Source organism: Photinus pyralis, unplaced genomic scaffold (assembly GCF_008802855.1).
Source record: "Photinus pyralis isolate 1611_PpyrPB1 unplaced genomic scaffold, Ppyr1.3 Ppyr1.4_LG1, whole genome shotgun sequence".
Classification (NCBI taxonomy): Eukaryota; Metazoa; Arthropoda; class Insecta; order Coleoptera; family Lampyridae; genus Photinus; species Photinus pyralis.
The window spans coordinates 18,705,710-18,720,630 of NW_022170249.1; the positions used below are offsets into that span (position 1 = coordinate 18,705,710).

The 14,921-nt window shown below is 34.9% G+C and overlaps 1 protein-coding gene and 1 pseudogene across 4 annotated transcripts; one reads left to right on the forward strand and one right to left on the reverse strand.

Moving 5' to 3' along the window:
• Positions 1-6,222: 6,222 nt before the first annotated feature.
• LOC116160747 lies at positions 6,223-6,384 on the reverse strand (annotated as a pseudogene).
• Positions 6,385-6,750: 366 nt separating this feature from the next.
• On the forward strand, positions 6,751-12,720 carry LOC116159625. 4 transcript variants are annotated; one of them, XM_031472652.1, is made up of 4 exons: positions 6,751-7,039; positions 7,143-7,524; positions 9,804-10,233; positions 12,647-12,720. In XM_031472652.1, the coding sequence occupies exons 1-4, from the start codon at positions 7,008-7,010 to the stop codon at positions 12,703-12,705; spliced, it is 903 nt and encodes a 300-aa protein (XP_031328512.1). In that variant the 5' UTR covers positions 6,751-7,007; the 3' UTR covers positions 12,706-12,720. The 4 variants fall into 4 exon arrangements, with proteins under 4 accessions (XP_031328512.1, XP_031328511.1, XP_031328509.1 ...); XM_031472651.1 differs by lacking the exon at positions 12,647-12,720 and adding an exon at positions 11,323-12,314; XM_031472650.1 differs by lacking the exon at positions 12,647-12,720 and having other exon boundaries at positions 6,769-6,799; positions 6,845-7,039; positions 9,804-12,307.
• Positions 12,721-14,921: the final 2,201 nt, after the last annotated feature.

Consider the following 14,921-nt stretch of genomic DNA (forward strand, 5'->3'; position numbering starts at 1 on the left):
ACATAAAACTTTTGACAATAAACGCAAACGAAATACTCCATGGAGACTAAATTAGACTCCATGGAAACCGTTGATGGAAACCCAAACAAGCAAATGGTTACTACAATAATCTGAATGTTTCTGCTTCTTATGTTAATGAAGTACTTAATTGATATAAAAGTAATCGTATCGTATCGATCTTGTACGTGGGTACCTATCTAAACTATCAATTTTTCCCAATTAAGTTACTTCGGAAATTTCAGAAACGGAAACGGAGTAACCATAGATAAAAAAGGACAACAAGTAGTCTAGGCTAAATAGCTCTAAAATAATTTATTTTAAAAAAAATTAGTTACCGAGCTAAACCGGGTTTTTCAGGCAGGTGAAATGAATAGAAATTGGGAAAAAATAATTATAACTAATAAATGTAAGTCGTTACGAAAATTTTGCTACCCCGCGCACCTCTGTACGATGAAAAAAATAGATTTTTCACCCCTTTGAAAAATAGGTGGTTTTTTCAGAAATCGTGAGATCTTGGAAACGATTCAACTTTACAGGCCCAAAAAATTATCTTCTTTTTTATCATAAAACAAGCTACGTTTCCTCCAAATTTCAAACCCCTACGACACTTTTTCGCAAAAATAAGAAAAACGAAAAAAACAGTTTTTCCGGTTTTTCTAGGAAAATTGGAGGTAAAAGAGGAAAAGGAAAAGAGGAAAATAGTGCAGATATACAAAAGTTGCCCATTTTTTTAATCTCTATAACTTTTACATTTAACATTTTAGGCTAAAATTAATAGTTTTGCCACAATTTTCCACCCCTTTCAACCCCCGGGATTTCACCCGTGGAAAAATTCAGCTGTTTTAATTATTTTTCCCCAATTTCTATTCATTTCACCTGCCTGAAAAACCCGGTTTCGCCCGGTAACTAATTTTTTTTGTCAAACATATTATATAGCCTGGACTATTGCATTCATTTCCCATTTGTAAAATGCAACTTCTGTTAAAATCGTAAAAATCCGGCCACAGATATGAAAGATAGCTTTGCATAGGTGCAATCCATTTTTAACGTGCTCTACTTCAATTTCGGTCTATAAGAAGAATTTCATTATAATGCTTTTCTAAATAAGAAAGTTGGAACTGCGCATGCGCAAACTTAAATTTTGAAACTAACGTTAGATTTTCCTTTGTTCCAAGCGCCTATGTATCAAATTTCATTTAAATAATCATAATAATAATAATGTGTTTATTTCCACATAATTAAATGCTTCCATAGATAAGGAAGTTGGCACTGCGCATGCGCAAAACCAAATTTTGAAACTGATAAAAGAACAGACGGACAGACCGACAGACAGCAATACAAAATTATAAACGATCTCTAGGATCGTTAATAAAAGGCAAAAGCGTAAAATTATGGATCATGTAAAAACCGGTTTTTTAGGTTTTTTTACAATTTTTGAGCAATAAACGCAAAAAAAATTCCTACCTTGGTGCAAGCCTCGACACCATAACGTACCAAATAGCGGAAAAAGTAGAACGATAGCTCTTCAGATAAAGAATTAGTAGCGTCTCAAAGAACGAGCGGACGGACGGATAAAGTGGCCACAATAGCGCATTTTTATTCACTTTTGTGGAAATGCGCTAAAAACTGCACAGCAGTAGAATTAAATGTAAAAGAAATCACTAAAGTAAAAATCAACTGTCGAATTTAACGCTTTGAACTCCTAGTGAGTTTATAATTTTGCTGTGTCTGTCCGTTTATGCGTCCGTCCATTAGTACGATATCTCGAAAACGAGTGGACAACTGCAGATGGATTCTTCAGCAAGTTTGTAGTTCGGAGTTAGTGAATTGGCAATGTAGGCCAAAAAATAACGAAAGCCCTTTTGTCGTCGTTAGTTATTAACCGAATTGCATTAAATTCCAACTGGGCATATAACTTACGCAATGCCCAAAGTTGAGCCTAATCGATTCAACATTCACAGTGCCTTTTTAGACCAATTTTGTAAATTTATTGGTCAAAAGGTAGCTTGTAATCTCGCTTTGGCTGGCGGGTAGCAATTGAGGGCCCGTAGAAGAACCTTTGTAGAAACCGCGGCCGTGTAATTAACAACTTTAGGAACGGAGCTACATGGTGTGAGGTCGGCGTTGGACGCCGTCGGCGAGCGTGGTTTACTAAAGCCTAACTCACACTTGGCTACTTTACTAGCAGCTATCGAAGTAGCGGCTACTAAGTAGCTATAGTGTGACATAGGTAGTATCAGCTACTAACAGTATCGCGCTAGTTAAAATTCACTAGCATCAAGAATCAAACATGTTCAATTTTCCGAGCTACTAAGTCGGGCGAAAAAGTCACGTGAGCAACTAGCAGCTAGCAAGTAGCATCCTGTCACGCAGTGCGACACACTAAGCTACCGGTTAGTTGCATCAGCACGTGCTCTCTGTGTTTGCATACGATTCGGAGTCTTGAGTGCATTTGTTTGTGTAAAAAGTGAAAACTTGAGGTACCTACTCTTGAATGTTTTCTCATCAGTGTGGCTAATCGGCCCAACCTATTTCTTCTTTTGATCCATTGCGGAATCCAGAGGCGTTTCTTTTTGTACCTATCGTAAATATTTGATAAAATATTATGAGGCGCCATTTGTACCATAATTATATTTCTCACGAATATATAAAATATATCTAGCATTTTTATATATTTGCATTAAAAGTTTTAAATATATAAGAAATTAAGTTTTATATATCTGCATCGATGAAATATATAAAACTTCAGCTTCATGTGTATCTATCACTGGTGGCGCTACAGTAACCTAAAACTTTAAAGTCACTAGATATAGAAAGTACCGCAATCATCCGCCATTTTTGGGCAAATTTGCTGCCAACTTAAAAAAATTGACAAATAAAATCTGAATAGCTGTCATTTTTTATAACCTAACTTCATAGTACTGTCATGTTTTATAAAAATATATAAGTACAGATATCTCCAAACAGGTGGAACAAACCCTAACATTAAAGTTACTAGAATCTGGTAACTTCCGCCATTTTTGGGCAAAAATCATGCGTTCTCTCTCTAACACACGTGCCCAATGGATTGCGGTACTTTCTATATTTAGTGACTTTACTCAAACTTAAAATCTAGAGACTTTACTCAGACTTTATAGAGACAGTGGCGACAATAGGAGTTCGGCCGCCATTTTGCGTCAAAAAGTTGGCAACACACAATACACGTAGGCATGTGTGGCATACGCCGCAATTTCATATTATTTTATTTATTTATTTATTATACCTCTCTTGTTTTGGGCCCTCAACAGGCATGCGCCCAATTACAGAGTGACCCGCATAATGCTATTTAGAGGTGCCTCTGCAGAAGGTCTTAAGATAGTAGGGGAGCTAGCACGAAATCCACTGAACGAGAATGATCAAAATTTTAACCGATGGAGTTCCATTTTGCCCTATCAGAGTATGCTAAAATCGATCGTCTGCCGCCTCAGGTCATATGACTTAAGGCGCTGCGGGTACTTCTTGTGGTACCAATTCTGAAAGGTTGTTTTTCGAGAAAATAAGTTATACACTAAATGAAAACGTTGATAATAGCTCTTAAAAAAACATTTAAAAAAATCGCGCACATTTGATAACTCCGTAAGAAAACAATTCTTAGTCGGTTTTTCACGAACTTTGTACGGATATAACTAGGTTACCGTTGGAAGAATGAAGCTGATTTTTTTTACAGACTAATGGTAGGTACAGCCAATGACTATGAGAGTGTTTCTTTTTTAAATTTTTTCTCTAATTATAAGATATCTTATAATGTTAAGCTAATAAGATAATCTTGTAATTAGAGACAAAATTTAAAAACGAAACACCGTTAAGTCATTAGTAGTACCTATCATGAGTTTGTAAAAAAAATCAGCTTCATTCGTCCCACCGTAACCTAGTTATATCCGTAGAAAGTTCGTGAAAAACCGACTAAGAATTGTTTTTTTACGGAGTTACCAAATGCGCGGGATTTTTTTAAATATTTTTTTAAGAGCTATTATCAACGTTTTCATTTGGTATATAACTTATTTTTTAGAAAAACAACCTTTCAGAATTGGTACCACAAGAAGTACCCGCAGCGCCTTAAGTCGTATGACCTGAGGCGGCAGACGATCGATTTTAGCATACTCTGATAGGGCAAAATGGAACACCATCGATTAAAATTTTGATCATTCTCGTTCAGTGGATTTCGTGTTAGCTCCCCTACTATTAGGGAGCAGTCAAAATACCGGCGCTGCGCGCGGTGGTTACGTTCATATATACTCTTATATATATGGTTGCGTTACGCATATTGTGAATGACTATTTTCTAAATGTTTTCTTTGCAGGTGAAGGAAATGAAAAGACAGTAATATCAAGAAGAACGGATTATTACACTTATTAAATACTTAAAACACAAAATTCCTCTCCAATCAATTTATTACAAAATAATTATTGGTCTAAGCAAAAGACGTATAATTCTGATTTTCGCTACCATTGAGTAAGTCTAATTGAAAACACTTTTTGATCATCCCACAGGTCACACATCAGTGGGTTCAGCATCATATCTTTCAACTTCCACAGCTCCGCCTGAGTGGATGGTCCAGATTCCATCAACTGCTTTCTGAAAACCATCCTTTCAATTGAACGTCAACATAATCTCTTCGCTGAATCCAACTCATAGAAATTGTTCGATGGGCTATTACACTGCGAGTCGAATATGATATCGCGCTTCACAACAATATCCTCAATTGCTGCCACATTGTCACACATATTAGGTTCCGCCACATTCGTTTTCAGCTATTTTTGGATGCCTTTGTCCTCCAATGCTAATTGCACGCGGAAATACAATTAGGTATTGAATTCACGGCCATCGGAACACAAATTTTTCATCGTCTGCCTCTGGCACTGCACTGCAGAAGTCGCTAATGTCAGGCTGTCATCTGTCATGACACTATTTTCTGTTAAGCGCGGTTTAGACGCTACGATCTTGGTTTCGATAAATCGTAACGATCTGATTGTCCAATTTATCGTTCAATAAATCGAAAGAGTGCGTACTGTTTACATGTAACGATTTCTTGTTCCAATCTCATTGTCGATCACGGTTTAGGTAATACAGTTTTTATTTTTTTACTTTTCTACTTGTCTTTTGGTTCTGTCCACTAATATAAATTATACTCGCACTTTATTGCTTACATTGCTTGCTTACAATAGAATCTTAATCTCGATTATGATTTCTGAATAGCCATTCGTCGCTAAATATTTTTTTTTGGGTTGCCAAACTTGATCGCCACTCGCCAAATGTAAAACGTGTGCGCTAGAGACGGTCCAAGTAGCCCAAATGGATACAAAAATGGTTCACGTCGGCAAAATTTGTCACAAATCGTAGCGATAAATCGCTGTTATTGTTTACACGTTCCAATTTATCGCTACGATTCGCAGAAATTGAAGCCGGCCGCCATCAACCATCCAATCCAATTCCAATTCCAATAAATCGCTACAATCCTCTGTTCACACGCAACGATAAATCGTAACGATTCGATCGTTACGATAAATTGTTACAATTTATCGTAGCGTCTAAACCGCGCTTTAGGAATATCATGGCACCTGTCCTTCAAATTTGTCAATCAGTGACGTTTATAGAAGCGCGGGAATGCGCGTGAGCGTATCTATAAAAGTCTTAGATAAAAAATGAATACGAAACTGAGGCGAATTTATTGACGATAATTAAACAACGAGCTTCATTACATCAAATACACAACTTTCGTCAACACTTGTATAGTTTTACAATTCTATTATCGTAGCGCTGTGCAATTTAAATTTTACGAATACGATAAACAAACTGGGTCTGCACCTTTCGTTACGGATATCAATAACAGTAATATAGTGTACACATTTGGGCGTGCGATAATTACTATTATCTGAATACAGTAGATGATAAACGCAAACCAAAACAATATGATTATTTTATAAATATATAAACACATTCTTGAAAGTAATTGTTGAAGAATGTTATATCAAACTCATTAATGTACGTCAGTTATTTCTGTGTTTGGGTATTAATAGTATTATTGGAGAAGTATTGGACAAGTTCGTGCCTCAAATACCTACCCAAAAATGTCTATCAAGCTCTCCTACTTGGTCGTCTGCGCCAACAAATATAAGTGGTAAAATCCATGGCAACCGCAATCATTGTCGAAATCTTCCAATGGTTAATCTTTATTTTTATTTATTTATTTGGGCCAACCCGCGACGGAGGTGGAGCAAGCCCCTAACCTCCGTCAATTTCCAAAAATCAGTTTAATATACTGGACCCGCATGCGGGTCGTATCAGATATTAAGCTGATAAGAACAGATACTACACTTTGATCTTAGCCATAGGCCGAGAAGCGATAACGTATTTAGTGCAACGTTTCGATTTTATTTTGCCGTGTCAGCAGTTAAACTAACAGAGTTACTTGAAGCGTCCTCTTTCGTTGTCTTTTATCAACTGTACAATTTAAAATGGAATTTATAATATTTAGCTTTCTATCAGTGATACTACAAAACATCGAAATTCATATTACTGCACTTTGTGAAAAACGTACAATTATTTATGTCATAACCACTGATCTATAATAGAGGTAAGTGGTCATAACCATATATATTATATATGGTCATAACTCATACTTAAATTAAATCAATAGAGAGACGCTAGATAGCGCAAAATATAGCAGTTTCTTTTAGGTTTTCTAGGTTTATCTTACGAGAAGGGGTTGATACTATGGCTGGCTGTGGCGTTCACGCCTTTCACTTGTTTTGATTGCGTGGTTATGTCATATCTGTAGATTGTACTCAAGTTACTTATCTTGCAGATCTGTTGCACCGTGACTCCCTCAGCACCGCGCAACCGGCCAACCGCAAGCGCTAGAATTTGAATTTGCTGTGCCAGCGTTTGTTTTTGTTTATATTACCACAGTTACACAGTGACAACGGCAAAAAAAATTTTCTGTGTGGTGTTACCCAAACACGAATGAAATGAGCCAGAACACAAAAAAGTTAAAGAAGATGTAAGGGTTGCACATACTAAAAATGAATAATGTTGATTGTACCTAACAATTAGTTCCGCTCAGTTGTTTGCATGTTGTTTAATTTATAATTTTTAATTCACAGATTCATTTGTACCTTATGTGGAAAGACATTTAGTAAACAGTGCAATCTAAGTAGACACATTAGAAATATACACAAGTCTTCTGAGGGTGGCAGAAAATGTACTTTGATTTGTCCGTTATGCAGCGAAACGTTCTGGAAATATACCGAACTGGATGCACATCTCAAAAATGCGCACTCCATAAAAATAACAGAGGAGCAGATGATTTTTGACTCGAAAGAACATTTTCAAAACTGGAAACAGAAGCTTGAAACAGATACCCAATCAGGTTTCCGAATGTCTAGGTCATTATCTTCAAAAGATTTCCGTCTGACAGACTATCTTTGCCATAGGAGTGGAAAGGCTGTTTATTCAAAAATAATCAACAGGCAGCGAGCCACAAAGGTAAGAAAAGAGGTAAAAACTATATAAGCAATGAATGAATACAAGAAAAAAAAAGTTTGTCAATTTTTGCAGTCATTTCCTTAAAATTGCTTTAAGTTTACACTTACAAGTGCCATCGACTGTAGCAAAAACATTAGTGATCTCATAAGGACCTGATAACGCGTAACCACGTTACACTTTGTGAACTCATCAAATCAAATTGTGTTTTCCTGAAAGGTCATAGCATTGAATTTATAACTTATAAATTCAATGGTCGTAGTAGCTGAGTCAGTTCATGTTTTTGGAATGAAAAGAATTTTTGTGAAAATCTTAGGATTATTACCACGAATTTAATTTACGCATCACCAGATCACTTAAATCAAGCAATGGTCATTATTGCAACCCCATTGATTAAAAAAAAATTTCTACACATATTCAGTTTTATTATTTGAAATTTAGAACAATTTTTATTACTTTGATTTGTTTTGTACTTTACTATAGGTACGGCGTTTATCATCTGCCGTATTTAGAATTTTATAATAAATATTTTGACAATTTTAAATGCATAATAGTACATTATACCGGGTGGTGCCTAGCGCGACGCAGCATAGGGATTTCAATGGTAATTTCTTTATAGTCAATTACTAGCTCCCCAAATTATTTTAGAGCAAAAGTCTAAATACGTTTTTTTTAGAGAAAAAAATACTGCATCTGTTCATACTTTTAGTTATAATTTTCCATTTTTCAAAACCATAGAAATCGACAAAATAAAAATGTTCATTTTACAATAAATCAAATATGCCTTGAAATTACCTAAATAAACAGGGATCGCGTTTCATTATTTGCCTTTGACGTATATTAAGTTTGTACTTGTTTATAAATTAGTTAAAGAACTGCAAGTGCAATAACGTTCACTTTCCGTCAAAACCATCAGGAAAACGACAATACATTCAACGTTTTGGCTGCAGTAGTAGGAAAATCCGAATATAAGTTTAAGAACGATTCTTCCCCAAATCAGTTTTTTTCTTTGATTATGTAGGTACTCTGATTCCGGAAAATGATAAACAAATAGTATCTGATGCAGATGCAGCATACATTCTCTAAAAAAACATTACCCTAGGATGCCTTTTATTGCGTCGGTTAGTTGAAACAGAATTAAATATGAAAATTGTTCGACGTTAAACAATGATAACTTAGATGGGATGCGCTTGTAGTTTGTTAAAAGGTTCCAAAGCATCACTGATTTATTAAAATGTAATTTTTTATTTTGTCAATTTCTACGGTTTTGAAAAATGGAAAAGTATAACTAAAAGTATGAACAGATGCAGTATTTTTTTCTCTAAAAAAAACCTATTTAGACTTTTGCTCTAAAATAATTTGGGGAGCTAGTAATTGACTATAAAGAAATTACCATTGAAATCCCTATGCTGCGTTGCGCTAGGCACCACCCTGTATATCAAGGTAGAGAAGTACAGTGTTATTGCCTGAGCACCAAGATTACATCTCGAGGCGCTTGCGCCGAGGGGTGTAGGGTGCGAAGGCAATAATAGACTTCTCTACCGTGGTATATACCTATACTATTTTTTTCACTACTAGCACTTGAAGTCCTCTAAATTAACATATTATATTGATAAGAAATACTTTACAAGTGGAAAAAAGGGTAATAATCATGTCATCAGATGCTAGTGGTGAAAAAAAAGAAACACAGTGTTTTAACCTTAGACCATATAGTACATGGACTGCTAATTGTAACTAAAATATTGTCAAGGACATCGCCTGGGTATGTGAGTTTCAGGGTAAACGAGTCTGTCCGAAGTTGTCCGCTTAGACACGATTTGAGATTGTCAACCTATAAATTAACAAACGTCACTTAATTAATCGTCTAGATATGGCAAAAATAGCAAACCTGTTCTTATTTGTGGACGTATAGAAGATAATCAAGAGTATTTAAAGCGTCCCGTACTACGCGGTTACCATAAAAGCTACTATTTACGCGATCCGACTGGTGTTCATACGGCATTAGTTTACCCTGAGATTCACATACCCACGACTACAGTGCTCTCTATCCGTGACCACCCATTTTGTATTGAAAGCATAGGGCTAATAGCAGTCCATGTACTATATGGTCTAAGGTTTTAACCATAAAAATCCGGACCTTACTGATTTGTATCAGTACCTATCTAAAAGTTACAACTTTCTTTTTATACAACGTGCTGGATAAGATTAAAAGTGTTGGATGTGTAAAATAATGCTTAATTTTATAGGTAGGTACTTAATATTTAATGAGTGATTTATTTCAGGGTAAAGGACCAAATGGAATAAACTGCAACTGTCCTGCAAGAATTATTACTAAACAAATGGCTGATGGATCAATAACAGTTCATTTTTTTGGGACGCATGTCGGCCATACCCAAGACGTTGGTAGACTTCGTCTTTCCCATGCTGAAAGAGCAACAATCGCTGCCAAATTATGTCAGGGCATACCACCACAGCAGATTTTAAAAGATATTGGAGATGAATTTAATCCAAGCAAGCGAATTTCGTACACAACACTTCGTGACATTCACAACATAAAACACTCTTTTAATGTAAGCTCGGATATCATTTTTGATAAAGACGATGCTGAAAGTGTTGATGTTCTTATCAACCAGTTGAATCCATTAATTGAAGATTCTGACGAAAACCCTATTCTTGCATATAAACCCTATGGTGTCGAAGACCTGGAAATAGGTACAAACAATTTTTTCTTAATTTTCATGAATCAGGCACAAAGGGAATTATTGAATATTTATGGGAATGATATTCTCATGATAGATTCCACACATGGAACTAACCCATATAAAATTCAACTAACAACCCTTATGGTGGTTGACAGACGTTTTGAAGGCTTTCCTGTGGCATTTCTTTGGTCAATAACTCAAACCAAAAAAATGTTCGAACATTTTTTTACTGCCATTAAAAAAATAGTGCCTGATATTAAACCAAGGTATTTTATGTCAGTTGATACAAACACATTTTACAATGCGTTTGTAAGTGTGTATGGTCATATTCCAAGTAAACTACTTTGCGACTGGCATACTAAAAAAAAATTATTTGAAAATTTAACAAAGATTTCTTCAGCTGAAAAGAAAGAAGAAACTAAAGCCTCACTGAAATCGATTATCAATGAAGTGGATGTCGTTACTTTTGAGACAACATTACCTACATTTACAGAGAATTTAATAAAAGATCCCGAAACAGAAAAATATGGTACATACTTTTCAAAATATGCTAACAGGCCAGAACAGTGGGCACTTTGCTTCAAAAAAGAGTTTCACAGAAATACAAACCTGGCCTTAGAAAATTGGCATCAGGAGTTGAAGCACAATGCTTCTGTAGGTGGAAAATGTCAACAAAGACTGGACCGTAGCATTCAAAATGTATTGGAATGTCTTCGACAGAAGTGCTTAAAACTGCTTATATACGTATCACACAATGAAGTTCCTCATAAGTTATACGCTTTAAGAAAAAGGCACGAATTAGCCTGTTTAGTTTTAAACCAGACTGATTTACAAAGAGAATCTGCTAGTACTTTTTTAGTGACCTCAAAAAATAAAGATACGGACCCCTTGCTTGAATTCTTTAAGGTTACAGTGGTGGCTCAGCCAGAGCAATGTAAATGTGAATTTTTGTGTACAGAATGCCGAAAATGTTTGCATATGTTGTCCTGTACTTGCCATGACTACAGCGTACACTACAACATGTGCAAACACATACATCTTGTCTGCCTCAAGTATTTTCCAATGCATGATGATATTCAACCTATCCGAACTTTTACAGATCAAAATATTCTGGATGACCAAAATTATGAGCATAATACTATTTCAAACCATCTGCATAGTCGGAAAACTATAACTAGCTCTTCAGAACTGGAAACTCTGAAAAGGGCTGCTATTGAAAACTTTCATGACTTAGTAAGTGAAATTTCTAGTGTAGAAGCTGTCTCATACTTATTAACATATCTAAATACTGTAAGAAGTGAAATACATGCCTTACAAAATAATTCAGTTGACAATATGGTCCCAGAAAAGAGCAATAATGATAATAAAAATGCAGAACACCAAAAAAGATATTTATGCAAGTTAAAAAAAAATAAAAGAAAAAGATGTCCAGTTCCTGAGAATAATGACTGCATTTCTAACTTATTAACTTAGTCCATTAATTGATGTAATCACACCTATCCAAATAGTATATAATCCTACTTAACTTAAGTTGCAAATTAATGCGTTAAAAATTTTTGAATATGATGGATTATAAGTTTGACGTTTTTTTTTAAATTAACATTTAGTTTAGTTAACCTCTTTATCCTTGTTACCATACATACCTATTCTTTGCACTGTTTGGAGAGTCTAGTTTATAAGAAATTGTATGTTTGTTAAATTTTGGAAGACCTGAATATTACAAAATAAATAAATAAAATGTATAAGTATTATACCTACTTCTAAATGCTGTCTACTTGGAATATTTTTTATATTTGAATAAATGTTTTGTGAAAAAAACTTTCTTCAACAAAGTGACGTATTAGGGATGTGTTTGATGCTTTAGAAGAGAAGTTGCCACACAACTTACTTTGTACCATTCCTCACATTCAGCCATTCTCTCAATGTCTCATGAATTGATTGCAGAACACTTATTTTATTAAACACGCAATGATTTCAGTGAACACCACGTATTTGTCAATAGACTCATTGGTATTTTTACCAATTGGAACTTTTGTTCCAAATTACAAATCAAATGTCACTGTATTTTGGGAAAAAATATGTTTTTCTTCTCAAATTAAGCCTTTGGTCACCACTGTGAATTCCAGTTACATTAATTATAACTCGACTTGAAAACAACCTTTATAGCTTAGTATCAGTCATGTTTACAGCATATGGAATAAACAACAACAATTGTAACATTATTATTTATTATAATCAAAACCCTTCTACAATTATGGTGTACGGAAAATAACACTGGTCAACAAAAAAATAATTTTTTTTTGCGCATGGAATTTACATAATATATTCTGACTATAGTAAGCAAAAATAAATAAAAAGTGCAATTAGACATCGAAAATATTTGCTTTTACAAAAGTTATAGCGATTTGATTGAAAGCTTTCAGGGGCGAAAATTACAGCTGGAATCTGGTTTCGCTCAAATAAAAAGAAAAATGGAGGGTGATATTTTCCCGCGGTTACTTAGCAAAGAGAGAAAAAAATTCTGGAACAGTTTTAAGGCAATAGTCCATTGTTTCCCGTTCAGTGTTTCCTGGGAAACCATAGAGCTGAAAATTATGACGAGCTGACAGGTTTTGGTTTTGCATCATCGGGTATAGAATGTCTGTAAAGATGCACAGGTTACATTCTCATTTAGATTAATTTAAGGATAATATGGGAGCTTATTCGGAATAACACGGACAAGCCTTTCATCCAGACATAATGGGATTTAGGCACGTTACCAAGGCCAGTAACCTGGAAGCATGATGGAAGATCATATTTGGGGGGTTGATGAGAAAAACTTCAGTTGAACATGACAAAAACGACAAAACTGTTCCATTTTTAAACATTTAGACTCTAAAACAAACAAGTTATAAATGTAGGAACGTTACCTTATAATAAATCATGCCAGTGTAAGTAAGATTTTATAGGTATTTTTATTTTTTGGTTTTTTGCATTTTTTTGGCACAAAAACAAATACACAACCTTTTTTTGTTCTAATTCTTATTTGTGGCTATACAAGCAATACAAATATGGTATATATCATATATGTCCCATGCGCAAAAATGCTGTAGACCGGTGTAATTTAACATTCTACCAGATAAGTCGCTATAAACTATTGTGTTCCTTTCCTATCTCGCGTTAACTTCTTAGCCTTCTCCTATTCTATGAGTATTCTTGCCACTTAGGTTTAATATCCCATGTCTTTTGGCTTTCCCTTTTCTTCATATTTTAAATTCCAGTGTTCCATATGTTAATACAAGCACCACGTGTTGCATAAGTTTCCCGCAAAAAATTAGCGTGAAAGCGGTAGTACATATGTCATTTTTACGCTTGCACACTTTCCAGTTTACATCAGCAACCGGAAGTAGACGGTATAAATGTATTCTACCACCTTAAAGATCTTGTCACGGCCCACAAGATTGTAGGAAGGAAACATTTTTGTAAGAATTCAAGTTTTTGAGAAAAATGGCAAAATAATGTTCAATTTTCAGTGATTCAAGCCCTCCCATGAGAGCGTCGCTGATATTTTAAACATATGATGTAATTAATTTTTAACGATTCTCGAGATCGTTTATAATTTTGTATTGCTGTCTGTCTGTCCGTCCGTCTATCTGTTCGTGTGCACGATAACGTTGTGTAGAAACGTCCGATCGCTTTGCAAATTGATACACATGTTCTTCGGGATATATGAAAGGTCGCTATTGTTTTTGGCTACGTAGACTAACGGGCCAAAAAGTTACCGCCCAAAAACTGCCCAAATCTCCAAAAAGGGTTTCTCTTATAACTCTATTGTTACAAAGAACATATGAATGTCCGGTTTTCTGTGTTAGTAAATATTTCTTAAACTTCAGGCAACTATGCAGATGCAAAAAAATATTGCGCATGCGCATTCCAAACTTTTTTATTATACCTTGAATCACAATCTCCGTTTTAAACACTCAAATGCGTGCGAAAAAAAGCCTTTAAAACACACGTGCTTTAAAGTTGCTAAGTAATGATACTTTAAGTATGACTTTTGAAACTGTCATCTGGGTGAAATAAAAATCCTCTTAGGTCGCTTTCTATAAATGCATAACATTTCCTATCCTTTGGTTGAAGCTTTCACAAACGCCCTTAATTTAGGGTATACTTCCAAATCTGTTCCACTTTTTAATCGCAGCATTGTTTGAAGTTTTGAATGAATGCACCAAAGATTTAAATACCTTTGACATTTCCTGCATTACGTTTGTTTAGATTTTACAACAAGCGATATTTAAGGGACGGTGTATTATGTTTTTCAACGGAAATCGTTTTATTCACAAAGACGATGATTTTTATAAGCAAACGTCAAGTGACATTTCCATGGCAATCTTGAAATGACGAACACCCAGCCCACTTAATTAGACATGTATTCGAGTATAACGTCAATATGATTTCATTGTATTTCCTATTTTTAAATTATACTGCAGGTATAATAAAAAATACTATAAGATACACGTGTATAATTGGTCTTTAAAGTACTTGCAACGTTAAAGGCACTCCGCTTCGCGTCGTGCCATTAAACTCGTTGTGCGTGCTTTAAAGACTTGATTATACACTTGTATCTTAATATACAATATTTGCGCAATTCCAATTTTTTTATTTGTTACGATATTTAATGGAAATTTTGTATGTAGGCACCTCGAATAAAAGTAAAAT

Bases quoted from the DNA above. Each gene is read 5' to 3' on its own strand.
- LOC116159625 (XM_031472649.1), top strand. From the start codon at position 7,008: ATGAGCCAGAACACAAAAAAGTTAAAGAAGAT. The intron at 7,040-7,142 runs GTAAGGGTTGCA...TTTAATTCACAG, and splicing joins ACAAAAAAGTTAAAGAAGAT to ATTCATTTGTACCTTATGTG. The intron at 7,525-9,803 runs GTAAGAAAAGAG...GATTTATTTCAG, and splicing joins ACAGGCAGCGAGCCACAAAG to GGTAAAGGACCAAATGGAAT.